Source organism: Musa acuminata, chromosome BXJ2-7 (genome assembly GCF_036884655.1).
Source record: "Musa acuminata AAA Group cultivar baxijiao chromosome BXJ2-7, Cavendish_Baxijiao_AAA, whole genome shotgun sequence".
Lineage (NCBI taxonomy): Eukaryota > Viridiplantae > Streptophyta > Magnoliopsida > Zingiberales > Musaceae > Musa > Musa acuminata.
In genome coordinates, this window is record NC_088344.1 from 6890920 (window position 1) to 6914239 (window position 23320).

General features: G+C 36.9%; 2 protein-coding genes across 2 annotated transcripts; one reads left to right on the forward strand and one right to left on the reverse strand.

Moving 5' to 3' along the window:
• Positions 1–1568: 1568 nt before the first annotated feature.
• LOC135616900 (V-type proton ATPase subunit B2) lies at positions 1569–10626 on the reverse strand. The gene is made up of 15 exons (XM_065116635.1): positions 10560–10626; positions 9835–9908; positions 8362–8417; positions 8136–8234; positions 6412–6471; positions 5392–5503; positions 5076–5284; positions 3984–4112; positions 3727–3864; positions 3010–3160; positions 2682–2764; positions 2471–2518; positions 2309–2362; positions 2140–2223; positions 1569–2056 (listed from the first exon to the last, which is right to left on the reverse strand). Exons 2-15 carry the CDS (start codon positions 9890–9892, stop codon positions 1871–1873), a joined length of 1467 nt encoding a protein of 488 aa, XP_064972707.1. The 5' UTR covers positions 9893–9908; positions 10560–10626; the 3' UTR covers positions 1569–1870.
• Positions 10627–13428: 2802 nt separating this feature from the next.
• Positions 13429–20112, forward strand: LOC103991218 (transmembrane 9 superfamily member 7). Its single transcript, XM_009410582.3, has 7 exons — positions 13429–13652; positions 15217–15381; positions 15569–15678; positions 15872–15965; positions 16044–16156; positions 18405–18552; positions 18625–20112. Exons 1-7 carry the CDS (start codon positions 13536–13538, stop codon positions 19780–19782), a joined length of 1905 nt encoding a protein of 634 aa, XP_009408857.2. The 5' UTR covers positions 13429–13535; the 3' UTR covers positions 19783–20112.
• The last annotated feature ends 3208 nt before the right edge of the window (positions 20113–23320 follow it).

Sequence of the window (23320 nt, forward strand, 5' to 3'; positions counted from 1 at the left end):
ATATCGACCTGTGAATCTAGTCGTGCTGACTCATCAGCCACGGTATATCTGTTCGTTAATAAAAACTCGCAGCTTACTGCCCACAAACTCCATCCAATCTGCATACATGCATAAACGAATGCTGCAAGGCCTCAGTCATCTCGCTTTAAAGTGAATCAGATGATTAGAGATGCAAGATACATCATGACATTATTATGTATACCCCTCTCTCTCTCTCTCTCTCTCTCTCTCTCTCTGAAGGAACTGATGTACCAAGTTATGCTGGGTTAGAGTGGACGATTACCCTGGCTGTTGTGCTTATTGTGTTGATTACATCTCTGTGAGAACAATCATGTAAATGGAACTTTCAAGTATTGTTCGGTGTTATCGAAACATTGTCGTCGTAAGCCTACACTGAGCATAATACTACATTCAATTACTGCAAGCCATGCACTAAAGAGGATCACTCTTCGGTTATGCTCCCAAGGCTGGGTTGCCAGTAACCAGTTGGTGTTCCTGGAGAAGCATTACCCTGGCTCCTCTTAGGCGACATCTGTCTTCTTGGACTCTCCTTGGCTGCTTCCTTGGCGAGCTCCCTCGATCTACCTGAATCGCCTTCGCCGCAAACCATGAGCTCAGTCGCTGCCTGTTCTTGCTTCGAACTCTTGGCTCGATGCGTAAGGCAATGAAACGGACTTCTGAGCCTGTGCAGACATGATCTTTCCATCAGAGATGGGTCTACCGATGATGCCATGGTGGAAGGAGGAGGAGGAGGGGGGAGAGTTGAGCTCCTCAAGAAATGCCGCCGAAGCTTGCGAACAGTGCTCATGGGGACGACGTAGAACTTCTGGCCTGGCAAGAGCTGGGTATCAGGTGCGACGACGGCCCAGGGCTGGTGGAAGACGTCGGGATGGGTAACCCAACATCCGGGGTTATGCGACATGATCTCCGACGCCAAGACCGACCTCTTGTGGTATTCGACATGGCCACCGGGGTAGATGATCTTGACGAACGTGTCGCGTGCTCCGCTGGTGCCGAAGCAAACTGCGAAAGCCATCGTCTCCCTGAAGAAAGAGTTCAGTGTTAACTCGGCTCGTTGGCGTTTTATGGTCTCCCAACTCTTTGGCAATGCAGTGCACTTCTCACTGAAATTTTCTTGTATTCATCGTCACGAGCTACGGAGTTCCCAATGACAGACTTCTGCATGTCTAATCTCCGACTGTCGATACTTACGATGACACGAAGGTTGCGCCCGGGAATGTTTTGTCCTGCATTGGAAGAGAACTCAGTTCCAGGAACAGGATATTCAAAGAGGCTTAAATAAAGATCAGAGGACAGTGAAATGACCACCAATAAAATCTTACAAGTACTTGTCTACAGATTATAGAACTCGGAATGTATTTGCGAAGCACAAGAGATCAATAAGAAGTCTGCTAAATGCCTAAACCAAACGACAAAAAAGGTGAACTGGCAGCTTGAATTTTCGCTACACACACACACAAATTCCAGCTTGGTGTTCATGTCAAGGAGAAAGCAGGAAACAGTCAACACAAAATGGCAGAAAATGCTACTGGCTCATATCAGGGATGTAGGACAAAATCGCTACATAACAGTCTTTATTCCGGACGAGAAACAGCAAGAATAGAGTTACAATAAAGTATGAATTTTAGTTTTAAGACAAATACAGATATACAACCATAATTAAGGCGGTGTTTAAGAACTTACAAAAGCTGTTCAGGCAGGCATTAAGAATGCTCTAGGATTGGGAGCCAAGAAAAAAAACAAGAGTCTAAACGCTCGGACAAAAACAGCCCGAGTTTCTGAGCTTTTAGTACACCCAGCAACTTATTTGTGCCTCAGAAGATGAAATCCTGAAGTTGAACAGACAAAATCAGTGTGTTGTATCTCTGCTGTAATACTGATCTAAGGTCTTTGCAGGTATGCGGTGGAGAAGCTCGCGAGGGAAGATGCGGAGGAGAGTCCATGCAAGGTCAAGCGATTGGAAGATGTTACGAGTATCATAGGCCCCTTGGGCAACAAATTTCCTTTCAAACTTGTCTAGGAACTCGAGGTAGAGCTGCGCAAGATTGCAACATGATAAGCAACAAGTTGATGCATGTCAGACAAAGAGAGTGGAAGAGAGAGAAAGTAGAGAGAGACCAAATCCTCAGACGAGAGTGCCTCTTCTCCCACAACTGCTTTCATTGCTTGAACATCCTTTCCAATGGCATAATTGGCATAAAGCTAAAGTATGACAGCAATCAAATGAATGGACATTCCAGTACAAACACAAAGATCAATAGAAATACCTACAACACTAATCACATACCTGGTTAGAGACATCAGCATGATCTCGGCGGGTCATGCCTTCACCAATAGCACTCTGCAGGGAAATCAATTTACATATAAGAGGAGGCTATCTGATGACCTTGGCGATTGATATATATATATATATATATATATATAGGAAGCATCAAGTACAGAAACTAACTTTCATCAGCCGAGACAAAGATGGGAGAACGTTGATAGGAGGATATATCTGACAACATTGCAAAGACGTTAGTCAGTAAACCCATAAAATAAGTAATATTAGTTTCATTACCTAAATGCAAATGCAGAACAACAGTGAATATCCCAGGGAAATACACTGACAGAATAAACTGGGTCCTCTGCACTAGCAATATACGTATAATGTACAATACCTGACGATTATGGAGTTGCCTATCGATATAAATTTGGCCTTCAGTGATATAACCAGTAAGATCAGGAGTGGGATGGGTAATATCTGTACAGAAACAGAACCTGTTAACCAAAAGGAGAGTACAACTTCTCTCACTAAATATGCTGCATATGGTTCATGCATCAGGTAGACATGAAAAAACGTCATGGAAGTGCAAGAGATAATATAACTATTTCTCAACTATTGTACTAGAATATTTGCATGAAAGTTCCTAGAAAAACTTATTGTAGTCTGTGATTGAAAGAAAAGAAAGATCAGTACAGCACCAAAGCAGTTTATCTAATGAATACCATCATTTGGCATGGTTAAAATTGGTATCTGTGTGATGGAGCCTTTTCTTCCTTCTATACGTCCAGCACGCTCATATATTGTAGCCAAATCAGTGTACATATACCCTGGATAACCACGTCGACCTGGCACCTCCTCCCGAGCTGCTGAAACCTAAAAGCATAAAGGTAACAATTGGAAATAGAAAGAAACCCTTTAAGTCCATCAATTTAGTAGCAGAAGATAGAATAAAATAGCTTGTGGCAAAAGCAGAAAAAATCCATGAAGACACAAAATAAAAATACACATCCACAGCAATTTGTTGAATGAAAATTGAAAGGCTAATGTATAGTTGGAGAAGAAGAATTTAATAATATAAGGTATTTTAATAGTTTAAAGGCCATAGCACATTTTCAAGAAATGAATATTAAGTAAAACCAAAACTTAACAGAATTGCTTCGGTAACATGAAGAAATCACCAGACAATTTAAAATATTGCTAATATTACATGTACATCCTCATCCATGTGTGTATTAGACATATATGCATATAGAAATAGGTTTAATAAGACAAGATGCTGTTGATTTTAACAAAAAAAGAAAAGTAGGATAAGGATGCTGTTGATTTTAATATCAGATATACATCGTCATTCATGTGTATATTAGACATATAGGCATAAAGAAATACATTTAATAAGACAGGATGCTGTTGATTTTAACAAAAATAAGTAGGATCAGTACCTCACGAAGTGCATCTGCGTAGGAGCTCATGTCAGTTAGGATGACAAGGACATGCTTCCCACATTCATAAGCTAAATATTCTGCTGTTGTGAGCGCAATTCGTGGAGTAATAATACGCTCAATTGTAGGGTCATTTGCCTAGACAATTAGTATGCAATGAATGTTATTGACCATTTTATCGCCAATTAAACATTGCAGGAAAGGAAAATATAAGAATAGCACAAGTTTCCCAATTACAGAAATAGACAAAAGCTTACCAAGTTTAGGAAAAGAGTCACCCTCTCCATTGAACCATTTTCTTCAAAATCACGCTTGAAAAATTGTGCAGTTTCCATGTTTACTCCCATAGCAGCAAATACAATAGCAAAGTTGTCCTCTTCATCCTTCTGATAATTAAAAATAAACAAGTCAAATTTCTGAAATGGAAAAAAATTAGAGTTCTACAATTGCTACAATTGAGTTGGTTGTCGTGGTCATTGCAGCTGATCAGATTACTTGAGGGTGACCTATATTTGCATCTAAAAGGAAAATTCCACAATATAAGAGTAAGGTGACACTTCAGTTGGGTAGCAGTATAATTGAAATACAATTAGACAGCTGGTAGTATTGATAGACAACTGGTAGTTCAGGATTAAACATATACGTGGTTTTACTGATCCAACACCAGCACCAAGGATATAGTTGAAGCAACTAGCATAAGACATTTGCATTCAATAACATTCAATAAATACAACTAATTGGATATATCTATCCATTTTTGTGATACATTTAAAGACTGATAGGCAGGACTTAAGTGCAAAACAGGTGCCACAATAACCAATCTCCGCATCCTGAACCCTAAATGCAAGATACAAGCAAAGCCCCATCCACATATTACCTCTTACTGTGGTTTCATTGCCATTGCCCAACTACCTCAAGCCCATGAACAGAGCTTGATTCTGCATTTGCAGTTTTGTCAATTGCAGCAAAGTAACTAAATGTACAGGTTCTGCTAATTTAAGTGGACAAATGTTACTTGAGCTCAATATCCCATACCGAAAAAAAATATTGGATTCTGTTAACCTTATCAGAAATGTAATAATCATACTCTGAATCAAGGACCATCAAGCTCGTCAGGACATGCTGAACCATATTGAATTATTGCTGGGCCAATTTTTGTTGGTACTAGATGGTACAAGGGACATACCAATTAGCACATAAGGTGTCAAAGAGGCACTGGGGTGTGGCCATGCCACAAAAACAATTGTCCTTGCTCTGAGGAAAGTTATCTCAAGACTTGCACAGCTAACTGACTCACCACGACTTGCTACTTGATTATTAGCTATATGAGTTTAATGGATTGGAAATACCTCCAGAAGATTGTCAGATTTTTCCAGACGCTTTACAAGACCAGCCTGACGACAAATCTGAGCCGCTATTTCATTGTGAGGGAGACCAGCAGCAGAAAAGAGGGGAATCTTCTGACCTCGAGCAATGGAATTCATAACATCAATGGTAGATATTCCAGTTTGGATCATTTCTTCTGGATAGGTTCTTTCACTGGGGTTGATAGAGCTTCCTGCAACATATTTGCCAGAAGTTAAAGAGTTAATTCCTATTTGTAGGAAAGTAGCCAGGACACCACCAAGATTTATATTGATAATCCACTTCCCATTACCAACTCACCGGATATATCCAAATAGGCCTCAGGCAATATAGGAGGGCCATTATCTATTGGCTTTCCAGAACCATTGAAAATGCGTCCAAGCATATCAAGAGATACAGGGGTTTTCAGAACCTGAATCAAGAAAAGACAGAATATAATTCCTAACAGGTAGAATAAAGATGCCATCTCTTCAAACTGTCAGTTACGAAACATGATTGTAAGTTGAATAATGCTGAACATAAATGGGCAAATTCAATGCACATGCCATGTGTCACTTTTTGGTAACCTGTTATAAGCATAACAGTGGGCCCTACCAAAGTAAAGACAGCACCAATTCAAGCAGGACAAGTCATTTGTAGTGCACATCATGTGGAGGAGAGTTTCACCTACACAAGCATGTAGGTTTAGTATTCCCACAAACCCCCAGGGAGTTTGCTCAGTGTTGCCACTCCGTGATGCCTATATATTAAAAATGATTGTATGATATTTATCCTACATTGTGTTGACCATTTCATACCCATCCTCGTGGAAATATCATTCGTTAAGTAGACAGAACCAGTCATAGCATTTCACATCTAAAAGACCACATAGCTGAATGAACTACTAGTCTAGCTCAAATGTAGTCTTCATCACTGTATTAAAAGGCTTGCATAGAATGCCTTGTGTTTTATTATCAAAGCTACATAAGGTGTGATGCATTAGAAACAAAATGTCAGTGCCTGAATATTTGGGATCCATGTGACACCTCATTAAGGGATATGGAAATATCATGCTCTGGTTGCACAACAGTAACCTTGCTTGCTTGTAGAAAACAGTTGTATGTTGGCTTAGATATTCGATCATACAATAAGATACATTGTTAAATAACAATAATTAACTAAATATACCATTTGCGATCTACCATATTATACCTAGTTCAGAACTAAGTCTTATACAACATGTCAAAAATGACATAACGAACATAAAGCATATCAAGGTTTGTGTGTATACACAAATACACATATATGTAAATTATACAGAAAAATCAAAAGATATATCACCTCGCCAGTGAATTGCACAGTGGTATATTTGTTGTCAATTCCTGAAGTTCCTTCAAAAACCTAATCAACATGAAAGGAGGTCAAGTAGAGATAGGCATAAGAAAGCTTTCAGAAACAAAACATCCTCTGGTATCTTTGGTAGAGTAACATTATCCTGAACCAAACGAAATAGAACGAGTCACTTGGACACATTAAAAGTGACAATATCTTGTCATATGGGTAAAACAATAGCTTTAAGTTAAAACAAAGCACGAAAATTATCACTTATTAAATACCATGACAAATAGCCTTACAAGATGGAGGGCCATTTCCCACTATAATTCCTTAAAAAGATCTACATTTGATAAAGCAAATGCATTAAGTTTCTTAACATCTGCAATCAAAGTTTATTGCATTTTTATCCTCTGCTTCCTTACCATCCACCCACATCATAGCAAACACCTTACAAAAGACTGCCTCCAATGCTAACTAATTATTTATATATTTCGCTTCCAACTGTTGCATAATCTTTATGCTTCCTCATATTTTACGATATTCTTCCAAGTTTCCAGGTCAACATGAGTGCAAAAGAGTTACCACAGAAAATCTATTCGAGCCTTCTTGTGGTCATGAAGTTGTCCAGTCCTATTTCATCACCAAATAAGATGTTTGGTAGCAAATAATTTCTCTTTTCTTAAACCTGTCCTGCCTAAATAAAGTTTCACTTGCATGGATGCAAGTGCAAAATCTAACATGTATAAACTGACTAAAAAGAGCTAGGAATGAAACTCATGGACCCATTCATACAATTTCCTCTACATAATTTACTAAAATTAAAGTTGCTAATAGGAAGAAAATATTACTTTTCATATCAGCTTCTTCACTATCATTTCATGAATTGCAGCAAGAAACCTGATGCTCTTCATTTGTTTGACTTCACCGTGGCCTTTGGCATGATGTACAAGGTTCAGGTTTCCTTCAACTTTTTCTGTCGTAGGTTTGTACCAAAATAATGTTATTCTTTTAGCATGTGTACAAAGTTCCCTAGGTCAAGAGTTCAACTTCTCGGATTTTAGTAAACTCAGCTACATATTTGCTTTAAGTTCTACAATGAAAATAGTTTTAGTCTGTATTTCTAATTTATCTATATTCAAATACATTATGTTGTTCTTGACTGATTCTTAGCAAATTTCTTCATGGCTGATCTTTGAAGATCTGACACTTTTTTGCCTTGCTTTATCTGTTTACATCACTAGTTGTCTAAGTGGTCCATCCTCTTGACTGCTTATGACATGATCCAGCTAATTAATGTATCTAAAGACATGAAAAAAATAGAAGAAAAGACAGGTAGTCTGAACTGGAGAGACAGAGAAATGCCTTCAAATGGTTGCAACCCAAAACCAAACAAACTACAAATTAAGCCTAGAATGTCTTGCATATAAGATCTCATGAATATGGATCTTAACCAATGGTGGCAAAAGATCGATGTAGCCAGCCCTAAATAGTTAGGAATTACGGTTTTGTTGTTGTTGTAATATCTTGCGTATAAGAAACTGATTCCTGATTTTCTAGAATCAGAAGATATTAGCATACAAGAGCTTTAAATTTTAAAAGCAACAAAAGTGCTGAATGCTACAAAAAGGGATTACAGGCTACAAGCCACACCATGATCCAAAGTGACCTGCACAGAAACTCTAAAGAAAAAAGCATCTAGAACCAGAAAAGTCAATGTAACGCATCAGCACCTGTACAACAGCTTTTTCACCATCAACTTCCAGCACCTGACCACGTCGGATGGTGCCATCACCTAATCGTATATTAACAATCTCTTGGTACTTGGGACCCTGAAAGGAGGTAACAATGATAAAAAAAGTTGAAACTCAAACAACTAAAAAGTGATGCACGCTTTTCAACAATATAAGACATTGGGATAGATTCAAATTTCAAGCAGGAGAAAAGATAGAGTGATACTTTCACTTTCTCCAAGATAACAAGCGGTCCTGCGACTCCAGAAACAGTCCGGTACTCTGTGACCAAAAAGAGATCATTATAGGCCCTTCTACCATATAGAAAGATTATTATAAAAAAAAGCATATAAGCTCGAAGAATCATCATCATTTACATAAGATAATTTCTCAGACAGAAATGAAAAAAAACCGTTTATGGTAATTGCCTATTTGCTTTTCCCTGGTTTAACAAAAAATAAAGTTTGGGTTTCTGAACTTGCTTAGTTGGACCATCATATCATCTATATCAGCCATAATGATTGTCCAATCGTATGATTCCACTTGCAGTGACATGGCATTTTAATGGAACAGCGGGAACAAAATTATGTTTATGCTCATAAAACCACAGAGTGATCATACTTTCTGCTTCTCTTCCCCATGCTTGACTGGTAAAATTAAAGATCTCTTTAAAGAAAAAAGCAATAATCATCTTGCTGCTTCTGCATATAAGTAGTTATGAACTACTAAAAAGGATATTGATATGCCACATGACTCCTAATTTTAACATTTGTGAGGCAAATAGAAGATAACTGAACACACACTTCATCATTCTTAAGGTTTTCATTCCAGAATGATGTTTCCATGTGTAAGAACCCTCACTTTTAGATTCTTCAAGGGTTCATCAACATGAAAGAAACAAGTCCAACTTTGCTGACTTAAAAATTAAAAAGAAAAACCCCCAATTCCTTGATGTTGAAAAATCATTTTAAAAAACAATGGTTACAACTTCAAAGTTTAACTAGCATAGCATGGGCAATCTCCATGTACGGATGTACCAGACCTGCATGCATTGCAAATTCCAGTACTAATTACTAAATGATGAGTATTGTTAAACATAGGGAATAAAATGATTGACACTATCTCCAAAAACATAGTTGAGATTACGGTTTTGTTGTTGTTGTTATATCTTCAAAAGCATGCTGGGCTTAACCCCTTAGCATCGAAAGCCACATCATGTTGGTGGCTATGGGAAACCATACTTTACAGAAAGGCACAACTATACCTTCAACCATCTAATCCAAAACCTGCAGCATGTGCTTCGATGTTTTACTTGTATAATGCTTTGTCTTCTTTTTTCACAATGCAATTCAGTACTTATTTTAATACATATTCTACATATTTATGAAAATTGGAAGCACACCAAGTTTGGATCCCCAACCTGCTTACTGCATTTTACCACTTAAATCATATGTCCTAGACCAAGCATGATCATGAACATTCTTCCCAGTTTCAGGTTCTTTAAAATTCTTAGGGAAAATCAAGCTTAGACAAAGACGTCAGGATATTCTACTCAGACATTCAAAACACATTCCAATCAACAAAAACAAAAAGATTCAAGTTCATTGAGACAAATTGTAAGAGACATGCCACAAGCACACAGAAATCACATATATATTTCATCGGATCAAGAACAGCCAGATGAATAGATTTTATGTACCCATGCCAATCTCCAGTGATCCCTCCTCCATGTCGACGTTCTTCTTTGCCTCACCCATGCTAAAAACCTACAGACTGTAAGAAGCAACAGCTCTTCTTTTAGAAAACATATCCATCTATTCAGAATCCAACCATGGATGAAATTTTCACACAGTATGTTTCTACTTTTATGTGAAGAAATGAGACGATTACAAAGGAACCTTTGGCTAAAGCAGTCGCTGATATATTGTTGACAGAAACGAAACAACAACAAAAAAAAACAAAAAGACAACATTTTAAACAGATCAAACCAAAGTCTGGGCTTAATTGTCGGTAAAAGTTCACCAATTTCAAGGATATCAAGTAGCATGTATTGCGTAAAAGCCCGTAGCAGAAAACAAAAAAAAGCGGCGATCTAATTCGAAGTCAATCAAAAAGTTTCCAACAGAACTCAAATGCTATGGCCCACCAATCGAGATTACATGTTCCGGCCAAAACCACCCGGATCTCTTACTTATCAACCCAAATCTTTGCTCCTCTCACCTCTCACGATATCTTAAACGAGAAACTTCGATCCAAATACAACGTCCCCAAAAATCAGGTAAATAAGATTAGCCGTTCTCAGATCCCAGACAAAGAATCGATAGAGACCCATCAACAAACCCGATCGACCAAAACCGCATATTACCGCCCAATCGGAGGTAGCTGGGACTCCCGGCAGGAGGACCGACCAGGAGAGAAGCCTACCTCAGATCGGATCGCCGAGAGGGGTGAAGCGAGGAAGCGACGGGAGCCAGCGGGCAGGCAAATAATTGAAGAATGATGATAAGAAAACGAGCAATTTATAGTTTCTACGATGCGAGTTAGGGCCCCGTCCGATCGCTGCCCGTAAGCCGTCAGATCGGGCACTTACCAGCGATCAGATGATCAAAACCGTCCATTTGGCGAACGCTGTCACTCGGGCATCTAATCTATGTTAACATATGTTAGTGTTTATTTAGGAATTTATGGAAAGCATGCTTGTGGAGATAAAAATTATTACTAATTTATCAATTTTGGAAAGGATCAATTCAACTCTACTATTTTTTACATGATATTCCACGAATATTTTATAATCATTATTTTTTTCATAGATGTGCATTCCAAAAATTAAGTTTTGACATATAAAAGTAATTATTTTATTCCTATTATTCAATTTTCAATAAGATAAGACTGAACTTGCCTTGATAACATGTACATTTTGGCACATTAAAATTTAGGGGATGAAGCTATGTGCAAATGGAGGAATACATATATTTTTTATTTCAATTATGATCATATGATAGATCATATGGCTCAGAGAATCTTGAATGCTGTAGTAAATGATGTTTTAGAGCTGAGAAATGGATTATCTTAAGGAATCTATTGATGTATGGAGACCATGGTGAATAAAAGTTTTACATGTCAACATGGTGTCTATAGAGTCAATATATAATTTATATCTGTGAATTATTCTTTTAAAAACATATTATCTTTTTTTTTAAAAAAAAAATATTATATTAATAACATACATAATACTTATATATGAATTGTGCAACAATATAGATAAGTGATATATGATTAGAATGTTTAGGAACAATGAGGTCTTTGAGAGAAGAAATGTTTGTTTGAATATAGATAGAAGTATAGTTGCTTCCAAATCATTGTAAGAATCATATACCAACATGTATGAGTGTAGGTTGTCCTTTTACTGGTTAATTGATACGTGCCTAAGTGTCCGCCGTTCACGTGTCGTCAGATCCATCACGTTGTGATCTCCAATAATGTATTGGCTCTTTGGCTCCTGAAAGGTCATTTTATGCAAAGCTAAAAAAGGAATCCTAAGAAACAAATGTAATGTGACAAATGTATTCATGTTGTTATTAATAAAAAATAAAAAAAATATTTGGATAAATTCATATTTTTAAGTTTTTTTAAATGATTATCTATTTTTATATTTCTCAAAGAAACCCTATACTTTTATCAGACAATTGGAGCGGATAATTTACATCCTATGGATCGTTTTATAGGATAAATCAATGATCGATTATGGTATCTTTTATTAAATAATAATATATGTCTATTAAAATAAATATAACTGAGATAATAGATTGAACACCCAGTAAAAAAAACTCATATAAAAAATAAATATTTAAATATATATATCTCATTATTTAAGGATTGAAAGTTCCAAACCTCAGATTTTATAACATATACTTCTAAAACATTAGTTTCGTGTACTATATTTACTTACGAAAGATTAAGAATTTAAAATTTCATCCGATATATTTACTTACGAAAGATTAGTTTCGTGTTCTAACATTGTGTTCATATGACTGTTTTCATGCTGATCACTATCAAATAATAACATACGAAATTCATTTGTCAAGATTAAGAATTCAAAACATCATATAATATATTTTCAAATGTATTGGCTGGCTTAGCCAATAAAAATTTTGATAGTTTATTGTAAATTTTTGGAATCCAATCTCTTATTTACTACTTATCCTTTTTAAAAAAATACCTCTTGACAAAATCCCAAAAAGAATTCTCTCAATAAAAATTATTGTTAAATTAAAATACATTTTATGGTAAAAATATTCTTGAGTTGTGTGATTTATTAATTAATTACAAAATATTCAATTTTTATTTTTAGTTATCTTCAGTATCCCGTCTTTATATTTTTTAAAATTATATTAACATTCATATAGTTACGAAAGTTAAATACCTGGATTTATTTATCTTAACGTTATTAATTTTACTAACATAAATATAAAAAAAAATAAAATAAAATAAAAATTTTAATATTTTAGTTGATGGTGACGGACAATGACGTTATTAGGAGCCACAAATGACTATTGTGGATAATGAGAATAATGATAAAAAGTAAGGGCTACTCTACATCTGCAGCGTTGGATGTAAATATTTTTGATACTCAATAATTATGTAAATACAGAGTGATAAAAGGGTTACTCGATATTTACATCAACACTAATACAAATGTAGAGCGGTTATTACCTCTCGCTATGGGTCTTCTCATCTACAACAATCATTCGTGACGATGTCGTCATATGTCATCACGAATAATGTTCGTCATCACTAATTGTAATATTAAAATTATCTTTTTATCTTTTGTTTTCATATTTTTATTGATAAAATTGATATAGTTAGGATAAATGAATCTAAATATTTTATTTTTATAATTATAAAAATATTAATATAATCTTTTAAATTATAAGTATGCTAAACGTACGGAGCTAATATGTAATTAGCCATAATATTGAAGCGGCTTTGCAATTGCAAAGCGTGACTCGTGGGGCCCAGCTAATTGGCCAATAACCTGTGGCCCAGCTACCTAATGTTTGCTGGAGATGCAACGTAATCCCAGCCAATGAGCACCGCCTTCACCTCTGACACGTAACCAATAGACCGCAGAGAGTGGCACAGTATACCGGAGAGAAACTAGTGGGTCCCGCTAGCGTCCTTACCCCATCCCGCCTATCACGTACTAGGGTGCAACGTTGAGTCTTTTACTAGCGTTCGCGTCGTCCGAAGTCAAAGTTCATAACTTAAGCAAATAAAACAACGTTACCCGTTTCGATCTCGTCGGTATTTCGGGCAGCGTCGGCTTCATCTTCTTCTTCTTTTTCCATCGCGTGTGAAGGGCAGCTCGATCTCTCGCATTCCTTTCTTCGTTATCTGGCGATGGCGAAGGCGAACGGCGGCGAGGTCGCCACGGCTCTTATCCTCTCATGCCTTCTCATCTTGCCCTCCGCCAGCGCCTTCTACCTCCCCGGCGTCGCTCCCCGCGATTTCCAGAAGGTGATTCCCTTTTGACCTTTGATCCAGTTGCCGATCTGGTTAGGGTTTAAGATCCTTAGGTGGGTGTTCACGAGATCTGTGTCTTTATTGTGTTTCTTGTATTATTTTTCTCGGATCTGGGCTTCGCTCCTTCGATCTGCTTGAAATTGACCCAGGGAGTGGAACTTTATCGCCTGTTGGCGTTGCGGATGAGTCATCTGGTCCTTAGAATTTCTCAACTTAAAAGTTTGATAATGGTTATCACGGGATCTCGTTGTATGCTTGTGTTTGATATTCTCCGTCTTCCCCGAGGTTTCATCCAACAAAGACGATTAGGAACAACGTGTTATATTCCTTCTGTTCCTGTTCTCCTTCTAAACGTGGCCTTAGAAGGGTAACTTGTTCATGCTTGTTAGTACCTGAGCCACGATGGGCTCGACATATATTCTTGTGAGTTTGCATTTTTGGAGTGTAACATGAAACTTTAGTGCTTGTGATTTGATGGTTTGACTATGTCAAAAGGTTGTCAGAATGTGGAGATCTTATATTGCATTGGTTTAAGATAATTTATTTCTTTTTCTAATTAAAATAAAAGGTGTTAGCCTCATAACTATAACTAGGTCTTGCTAAAATTTTTCATATCGAAGCATGTCTCATCAAATGCCCTAAAATTTTTCATATTGAAGCATTTCTGACTTAGAGGAATTAGGGCAGTTTGGGTCAACTTGGGCCTTCATAAGGGCTTTTATTACTGTTTAGGTACGTTGTATTTTCTACTTCATGCATTCAACATTGTAAGTCTCTTTTTTTTTATACTTGATTTTAGTTTAGAACGAGACAGATTAGGCTAGGTCACATCTGAAGTCAAATTAGGTGTCAATTTAGGCATCATTAGTAATCAAGTATCTCCTTATTTGGGTTAGTGGATTGTTGACTTATATTGCCTAGTAAGAACCAAAGAGGAAACTTTAGGCAAACGTATGATTGATATCTAGATGAGAATATGCAAGTGATTTTTTTTACTGCATTTTAACTGGACTTAAGTAAGAGGCTGGTTACTCCTCTTCATCTCATCAGTGGAAGTGTGCAGTTTTTCAATCTGGTTTCTATATTGAGACTCCAGTTTGATGTAGTACTCCGGTATGTTTCAATCTAATCTATAAAAAACCTTCTCAGTAGGGGGGAGACAACCATAACAATTGTTGGAAATACAAAGGACTTGCTGCCTTTATTATTTAATTAAGAGAAGAGAGAAAGGGGAAAATTGCACAGTGGTAAACTCTTAATGAGAAAAGCCCTTTGTAAGAAGATGACTTGGATGCTAATTGATCTAAATTATTTATTTGAATGTTTCCATGTCATATGTTGATTCTTAACAATTAGTGTTGGACATGTGATGGTTTACTAATCAAAATGATCATATATTAGTTAATACAGGTACACAAAATATATGATTCAGTAAATATCTTGTCACTTTCTTGTGTTCAACTTTGGTATTACAGTGAGCTAAGAACTTACTGTTTACTGGCTACCAGGCTTGATAAAATGTTACTATTGGTGATTCTCCTTTTCTTTTGTTGCACAGGGTGATGAACTTCAAGTCAAAGTGAACAAACTTTCCTCCACAAAAACACAACTTCCATATGATTACTATTTCTTGGATTACTGTAAGCCTTCCAATATAATGAACAGTGCTGAAAATTTGGGGGAGGTCCTTCGCGGTGATCGCATTGAAAATTCTGTATATTCAGTGAGTACTCGCTCTTTTCTGCTTGGATGAACAATTATGCTTTTTAACTAGTCATAGTTGGAATGTCATGTATTCTCAGAAATTGATACCTGACAATGCCAAAATTATAATTGGAAAGAAACTAAAATTTTGATCCGGTGAAGCTCCTTTTTTTTTTTAAATATGGTATGCATTATTCAATCCTCAGTTTAAAATGAGAAGGGATGAAAGTTGCAAAGTGGTTTGTCGAACAAAACTTACCTCAGAAGCTGCCAAGAACTTCAAGGAGAAGATTGATGACGAATATCGTGTGAACATGTAAGTTGTTAGTTCGTGATTTCTCTAGATATGAGGTGCCAATCTTGTTTTCATTACTTCCAGGCTTTTAGTCACTTTGCATGTAGCAACTATAGTCTTGTTGCAATTGATAGGCTTCTTTCTCATAGCTTTTAATATACATAAATTTGCTGCTCTGATGACTTATTTATCCTGATGCTTGTGAACACTACAGGATCCTGGATAATCTTCCCATTGCAGTTCCTAGGCAAAGAAGAGGTGGAAGTCAAGCTCCAAGCTATGAACATGGTTTCCGTGTTGGGTACAAAGTAAGTTCCTTGTTACATTAAGCTACAAAAATCCATAGTTTGTTTGTTACATAGTTAATATGCAGTTTTTGTGATCAGAGTAAAGATGATAAATATTACATTAGCAACCACCTCAGTTTCAAAGTCATGTATCATAAAGATCCAGAATCTGAGGATGCTCGTATTGTTGGTTTCGAGGTGATCCCAAGCAGGTACTGATGTTTCATGCAGATTCATATTTGAATCAGTTTTATTCTCTTAAGAATATCTAGTCTCAAGCTGGCTTTGGTAGTTGGTATTTGTGGAACATGACCCTACTTTGTAGTTTAAGTGTACTCTGGCAATTAATGCTTATTATGGTTTAACTACTTGTCTTCTGTTAACTTCTAATGAGTATCAACTACCGCAGAAGCTGTGCAGAATTGTGATGTGATAAAGTTAGATATAAATAAAATCAATGAACCACCCAAACATGCCATATTCTGGCAGTGTATGAAAAAGAGGAATTTAGAAAGTTATCCCTGAGCTTGTGAGCAGTGGAATTTACACTACTGTCTTGTTTAGTTTTAGCATATTCTTTTGTTGGAGCTTATCCCAACAACCCCACTTGCATGGTTTAGAGTGTTGGTATCTGGAGCTTGTTTGACCTGCAGTTTAATGTTATGCTATAGAGGATAACTAATGGCTTTTCACAGAAGGCAAGTTATGAAGTTGAACCATGTAGAAATTGAATTATATATGACATGTCAATTAGATCTGACTATTAAAGGTTTCTATTCATATTGATATGACATTTTAAATAACTTTAAATATGAATCTGTTTATCTTCTAATGACTATTATAATTATTTGGCTTTAACTCAGTAGGATTTTCATAATTATAATAATAATTTCAAAATAACTTCTCTTTGGCATTTTATTTCAAAGCTAGAATTTATCTGTCGAATGCTACAAATGCAGCTACCTAAAATGCATATTAGAAAAAGTGAATACAGATTCCCTATTTTGAATGTTTAGATTCTTGATTTTCATCTATGGTGGTATGAATGATAATTGTTTATAATTTGACCACCAAACCCAGACTACTAACCACTTATTAGGACTGTATAGTTGATGCAGTCCTTGTGGTATCTGCCTCTCAAATTAATTCAGCTTCTACTGCTTCCCACTTCCTTTTAGCTAATCTAGTAATTAACAAGCAGGTGTTCTATGAGATTTATACTGGAAGGTCCAGTTAGAATGATAACAAATGTTTGGGGTCCTCCATTCATTGATGCCAAGGATTTCAGCTTGCTGGAGTATTACAATGAGCAAACTATTAATAAATTTATAGTACTTCTAATGTTTTCCCTTACCAGAGTTGCATAAGTGAACCATTTAAATGCTTGTCTATGCGTGTACGTTTATTATCTCATTATGCTTTACTTTCTAAAAGCCTCTTTTAATTAAAGACTTATTTTCTTCATTTCCTTCAACTTCATGCTAGGCAATAGAAATTAGGAGTTTGAGTACAATATAACAGGCTGAGGCTTCTTTATTATGTATATGGTCATCAATAAAGGACAATGGGAAGATCTCATTATAAAAAAAACAGTGATTTGATTAATGAATTTCTGAAGAGTTATGCGTGTAGAAATTTAATTATTTACTCCATGAGATCGTCTTAGTTTTTTCCTTGCAGTATGCCAAATAGATTATTCTGTTTCACTAGCTTGGTATGTGGTGATGGTCCCTGTTCACAATGTAACAGGAAAATATGATATCTCAGACTGGGACTAAACTTTGTAGGCAATTGTAAAAGTTGCATATCACATGCTGAAGTTGCTGTTTATCTTTTATTGGTTTAGTGCAGCTGATATCCATGTTTGGCATCCTTTAATTGAGTAACATACAAAACAACAGATGCACATTTTCATACTTTGTAGTCCTAGGTTTTTTCTTGTTTCCAGTTAATGGTAGTCCTATGTTAATGATTCATTAGACATTACTAGTGATATTTTTCTGTATGGCCTGGGATAAGGAAGGATATTTGAATAACAGAATAATAACATGCTTAGTTGTAGTGTCGAAAGGATAATTCATTTATACTTGGCTAATTCCTATTTCAGAATCGGTTGTCTTCTATCAAGAATGCCCATTGAAGGATCTTTCTGTGTTACATGCACATTTTCTGTTCTACCTAAATGTTACTCACACTTTTATCATACCCATACGTGTTCTGACTAATCCCAAGCAATTGAAAATAGTGTTCTAAAAGCTACCTGTTTGTCGAACTCTTGTGTGAATAATTTTAGAATGTTTAACCTGAAATAGAATGATGATCTCAACATTCTTAATTTATTGAATTTTACTGTCATTGGTTTTTGAGAACTGATTATCTGAACTTTTGTTTTCTCAGACTTTATTTTATGCTGCATTTTGAATTATAACCTATTTACATCTTTCTCACTTTTGCAAATAGTGTGAAGCACGAGTACAGTAACTGGGATGATAAGAACCCTAAAGTTACTACATGCAGTGCAGACATTAAAATAGCCCCCGGTAGCACTACACCCCAAGAAGTAGTTGCTGATACATATGTTGTCTTCTCATACGATGTCACGTTCCAGGTGCGGATCCTCTTTCTTGAAATTACCTTCCTTTTCAAGTGTGTTTCCTACACCTGAATTTGTCTATTGCAGCCCAGCGAAATCAAATGGGCATCTCGTTGGGACACATACCTTCTCATGAATGATGATCAAATTCATTGGTTTTCTATCATCAACTCCTTAATGATAGTTCTATTTCTGTCTGGCATGGTGGCCATGATTATGTTGAGGACCCTCTACAGAGATATAGCTAACTACAACCAATTAGAGACTCAGGAAGAAGCCCAGGAAGAAACAGGATGGAAGTTAGTCCATGGTGATGCATTTAGACCGCCAGTTAACTCTGGGCTTCTTTGTGTTTATGTGGGGACTGGAGTCCAGTTCTTTGGGATGATCTTGGTCACTATGATATTTGCATTACTAGGTTTCCTCTCCCCTTCCAACCGTGGGGGTCTGATGACTGCTATGGTTCTCCTGTGGGTCTTCATGGGTCTATTTGCTGGATATTCTTCGGCTCGCCTCTACAAAATGTTCAAGGGTTCTGAATGGAAGAGGATCACCTTGAAAACTGCTTTTATGTTTCCCGGTATTGTCTTTGCCATTTTCTTTGTTCTGAATGCTCTTATTTGGGGGGAGAAATCATCTGGTGCAGTGCCCTTTGGGACCATGTTTGCCTTGGTGTTACTATGGTTTGGCATATCCGTGCCCCTGGTTTTTGTTGGCAGTTACATAGGCTACAAAAGGCCAGCTCTTGAGGATCCAGTAAAGACAAACAAGATCCCCAGGCAGATACCTGAGCAGGCTTGGTACATGCAGCCTGCATTTTCCATACTTATTGGTGGAATACTACCATTTGGTGCTGTTTTCATTGAGCTCTTCTTTATCCTGACCTCAATATGGCTCAATCAATTCTATTACATCTTCGGCTTCCTCTTCATAGTCTTCATCATTCTCATCATAACTTGTGCTGAAATAACAATTGTGCTTTGCTACTTCCAGCTATGCAGTGAAGACTATCACTGGTGGTGGAGAGCATATTTGACCGCAGGTTCTTCTGCACTGTACCTCTTTGCATACTCTGCATTTTACTTCTTCACGAAGTTGGAGATAACAAAAGTGATCTCAGGAATCCTTTACTTTGGGTACATGTTGATTGTATCTTATGCATTCTTCGTGTTGACGGGCACAATTGGCTTTTATGCCTGTTTCTGGTTTGTCCACAAGATATATTCCTCTGTGAAAATAGACTGATCAGGACATGTCAAACAAGAGCTTTAATCAGGCACAGCATTTTGCAATTGATAAGTTCTGAATGTTGTTCGAGGGATAAGTTGGGTTTAAGATAAAGAGCTTCCTTTCAACACTTGGGTTACAATACTTGGAGCTTAGTAGTCTTTTAAGGCAATTGTAGCTAGGTAGGACTTGGCGTTTGTATTCCAATTCCTGTATGTTTCTGAACACTCTCCTTTGTATCTTTATTCTCCTTCAGAATGTAACTCTATTAAACAGGTCGAAACACTTTTGAGGTCGAAACACTTTTGAAGTTAATTTGCCTTTTAAATAAGGATATTCTTTTGAGAAGTCAGGATGCTTATCCTCATCCTAATTATGATCTCAGCTCAGGTTGGTTTACCTTTTTAATTGGCTACGTTAGCTGTGGTTTTGTTTGGAAATTGTGCTTGGTATTTCTTAAGCTTGTAGAGTCATCACACGAAGAAGTGAGCCATAAGTAATGTTGATTTCCTTCTGCGTTCCTTTTTTGGGAAACGTTATTATGCAGAGTACTCCTTTAAGCAGGATCGAAATGGTTAGAATTTAATCGTCATTTACTATGGTGCAGTATCGATAAGGACATTTTTTTGTTCGTTTGTCATCTTTAATGACTAATCTCTGCATATTTGCTTCAGATTGCATCTCAATATATCGTCCATGAAGTCACGGTAGCTGCAACACTTCCCCGTCCAAGTCTGCTTGGGACTTCTCTTAAGACTGTTGATTGTTTTCCCTTATTTGTTTATTGGTAATGTTGTTCATCGCAAAACATCAACAATCCAAGAACTTGTTCAAACATGGAAAGGTGAAACATCATGGTTTTGAGGTATTGTCAGACCTTATAACATCACTGTTGGTTATCAAGTGAAACAACACTTGGTTTCCCTGATTTCTGCTTGACGTCCGGAATAACGTCGAGATCCTTTTCCTAGCGGTCTGTTGAGCCTCGGAACCATCCACCCCTTATCCTTTTCCAGCGGACGGCTCGTAAAGACCACGGTCCGTCGTTCTCTCCACTTCTCCCGCCCATCCCATTCCTAGATATGGCTGCATCGCCGGTCGAAATCTCCCGCCTACTAGAGGAATTTGGCTCCCATATCTGGATCTCCGACAACGACGGTGACGGTTGCGGCGGAGTACGGGAAGCGGCTGCGGCCATCTCCTCTTCCTCGGCTTTCCTCAGTTCCGACGATGCACCTAGGAGTAGGGCTCGGAACGCGGTTGCTTTCCTCACATGTTTCAGATCCTCGGAGGTGTCCCATTCTCTCCCATCTCCTTTTCCTTTCTTGTCTTCCTTTCCATCTGTCTGTAGATTTACGCTTCCTCTTGTGTTAGAGTTTAATATCGGCCCTTTCGGATTTGATGTGGCGTAAGACCTGATTGCAAACTTATGAAATGCCATGAAGCATGATCTGCTTGCTTTTTGAAAAATTATTTCCTTGAAGGGTGAAACGGTCCCTCTTTGGTATAGAACGTGTGGAACACTCGAACCAACCAATACACGTTAACTGAAGAAATTTAAGATATCTTAGATGTTTTTTGTTGTATTCAGACATCGTGAATGTGGAATAAATTGTTGATCATATTCTGCCTTGTTATGGCTAAGCTTCTCTTCTTCTCGAGAATGTTATGATCTTGGCCAAAAATTGGAATAAGAATGGAAAGAAAAGGAAACTGTATATCTTTTCTGTTGTCAGCTGAAGAGACAATAGACTCTCAATTGGGCCTCCTCACCTTGTCAAGGCATGTTTCAGTGTGCTCCATTCCTTATGTAGGCCGAGGAGTATTTCTTCAATCTCTCTCTTAATCATCCAACAACCTGGAATGGATATAATACCTAAAGTTCATATTTGTTCGGGGATTAAACTTCAAAATTTAGACTGGTTACCTGTATCAGCTTTTGGCTAGTTCAACCTTAAATACTATTGTTGATGATATTGGTGTTATCGGTCCCAAGCCCAAATGAAAAAGGTGAAGGATTGCATTAGGCCACTGACAATCAACATAAAACTATGTCAGATATTATGAATATGGGTCTTAACCGATTAGCTCAATGATGGCAAATAATCCATGTAGTCGATCCTAAATAATTGAGATATTATGGCCTTGTTTTTGTTGTTGTTACACCCCTTTTGCAACTTGTTTTGGTCCCAATGAAGGAGGCATACATACCAAGCAGCAGATGTAGTACATAAACGAAACAGAGCCTTAATTAAATTAATAACTGATATTTCTGTAGTCTGAAGTGAGCCTATAGACAATGTTCCAAGTCATTATAATGATATTCACGAAGTGGCCATCTTAATCATAATGGGTTTTTCATAACCTTGTCAAAGATAGTATATAGTTCTAATTATCTTGTTTATTCTGTAGATAACTCTTTCTTTATAACGTTTCTTGATGTTGTATTCTGAAACACACTCTCAAATCTTTGAGATGTGTGATATGAAGCTGTTTAATCAAACTGCTTTATTGCAGAGCGATTTTGATGTATTTTTCAACTTGATTCTAGTGCAAATGCATTAACCTTCAGCACAAATAGTTATTAAAATTACTTGTCAAAGCTGTGTGTAGTATATCGAGACGAGATAGTGAATGCTATGAAACTGCATAAAACTGCTATGTACTACATCGGGGACTGAGAAGTAGTTTTAAGTTGCAGTCTTGGAATGTAGAAGAATTATTAAATTCTTTTATCAAGATACATAAAGCAAAGTAATAATGAAGAAATATCACTCTCAGACATGCAATTCAACAATGGGCTTACTTGCAGTAAGCTACCGAAGATACCAAGGTTAATAATGCTGTGAAGCTTCAAATGGCTGCCAAAGATGTCAACATTTTGGATATTGCATGGGTTGAGAAGTCCAATGAGATCATGTTAAAATATGCACTAGAAGCACAACCAATAATTTTTAAGCTGTAGTAACACCAAATGAAGATGATAGTTGGAAGCCTAATTTATTATTTGCAAGAGTTCCGCTATGCTTTCTTTGTGTCTTCGAGTTACCTAAATGAAGTTGGTGTAAGACACCAATGCTGCCACTCGTGAAATAATGCATTAGAAGAGACAAAAACCAAAAGAATATAGTTACGGTTATGAGGACCTAGGAGTCTTGTTCCAAATGCATACCAAGCAAAGAGGCTCTGGTTGGAGTCTGTTTAGTGTTCTATTTGTTAGACATTGTTGAGAACATCTCAATAATGTTGTTCAACAGTTAAGATTATCTGATTTGAGTTTGTTAAGGCTGGTCTGTCTTTGATTCGGAGTGCTGCATCATCTAGAGGGGTTTCATGGACATAGTAGAAGAGACATGATGTTGAATCTTAAAATATAGGCTGCTGAAGTGGAAGCAACAAGGAGGTATAAATGAAACATACCGGGCATTTGATGGTTCGTTTGATGAGGTTCCTAAAACCTTTCTTGAAGAGGCTGCTTATGTCAATAATCAGATATTCAGTATACTGGTGAGGCAATGATCAGATATGTGAGGTGGATTTCTCAGAAAATACATGA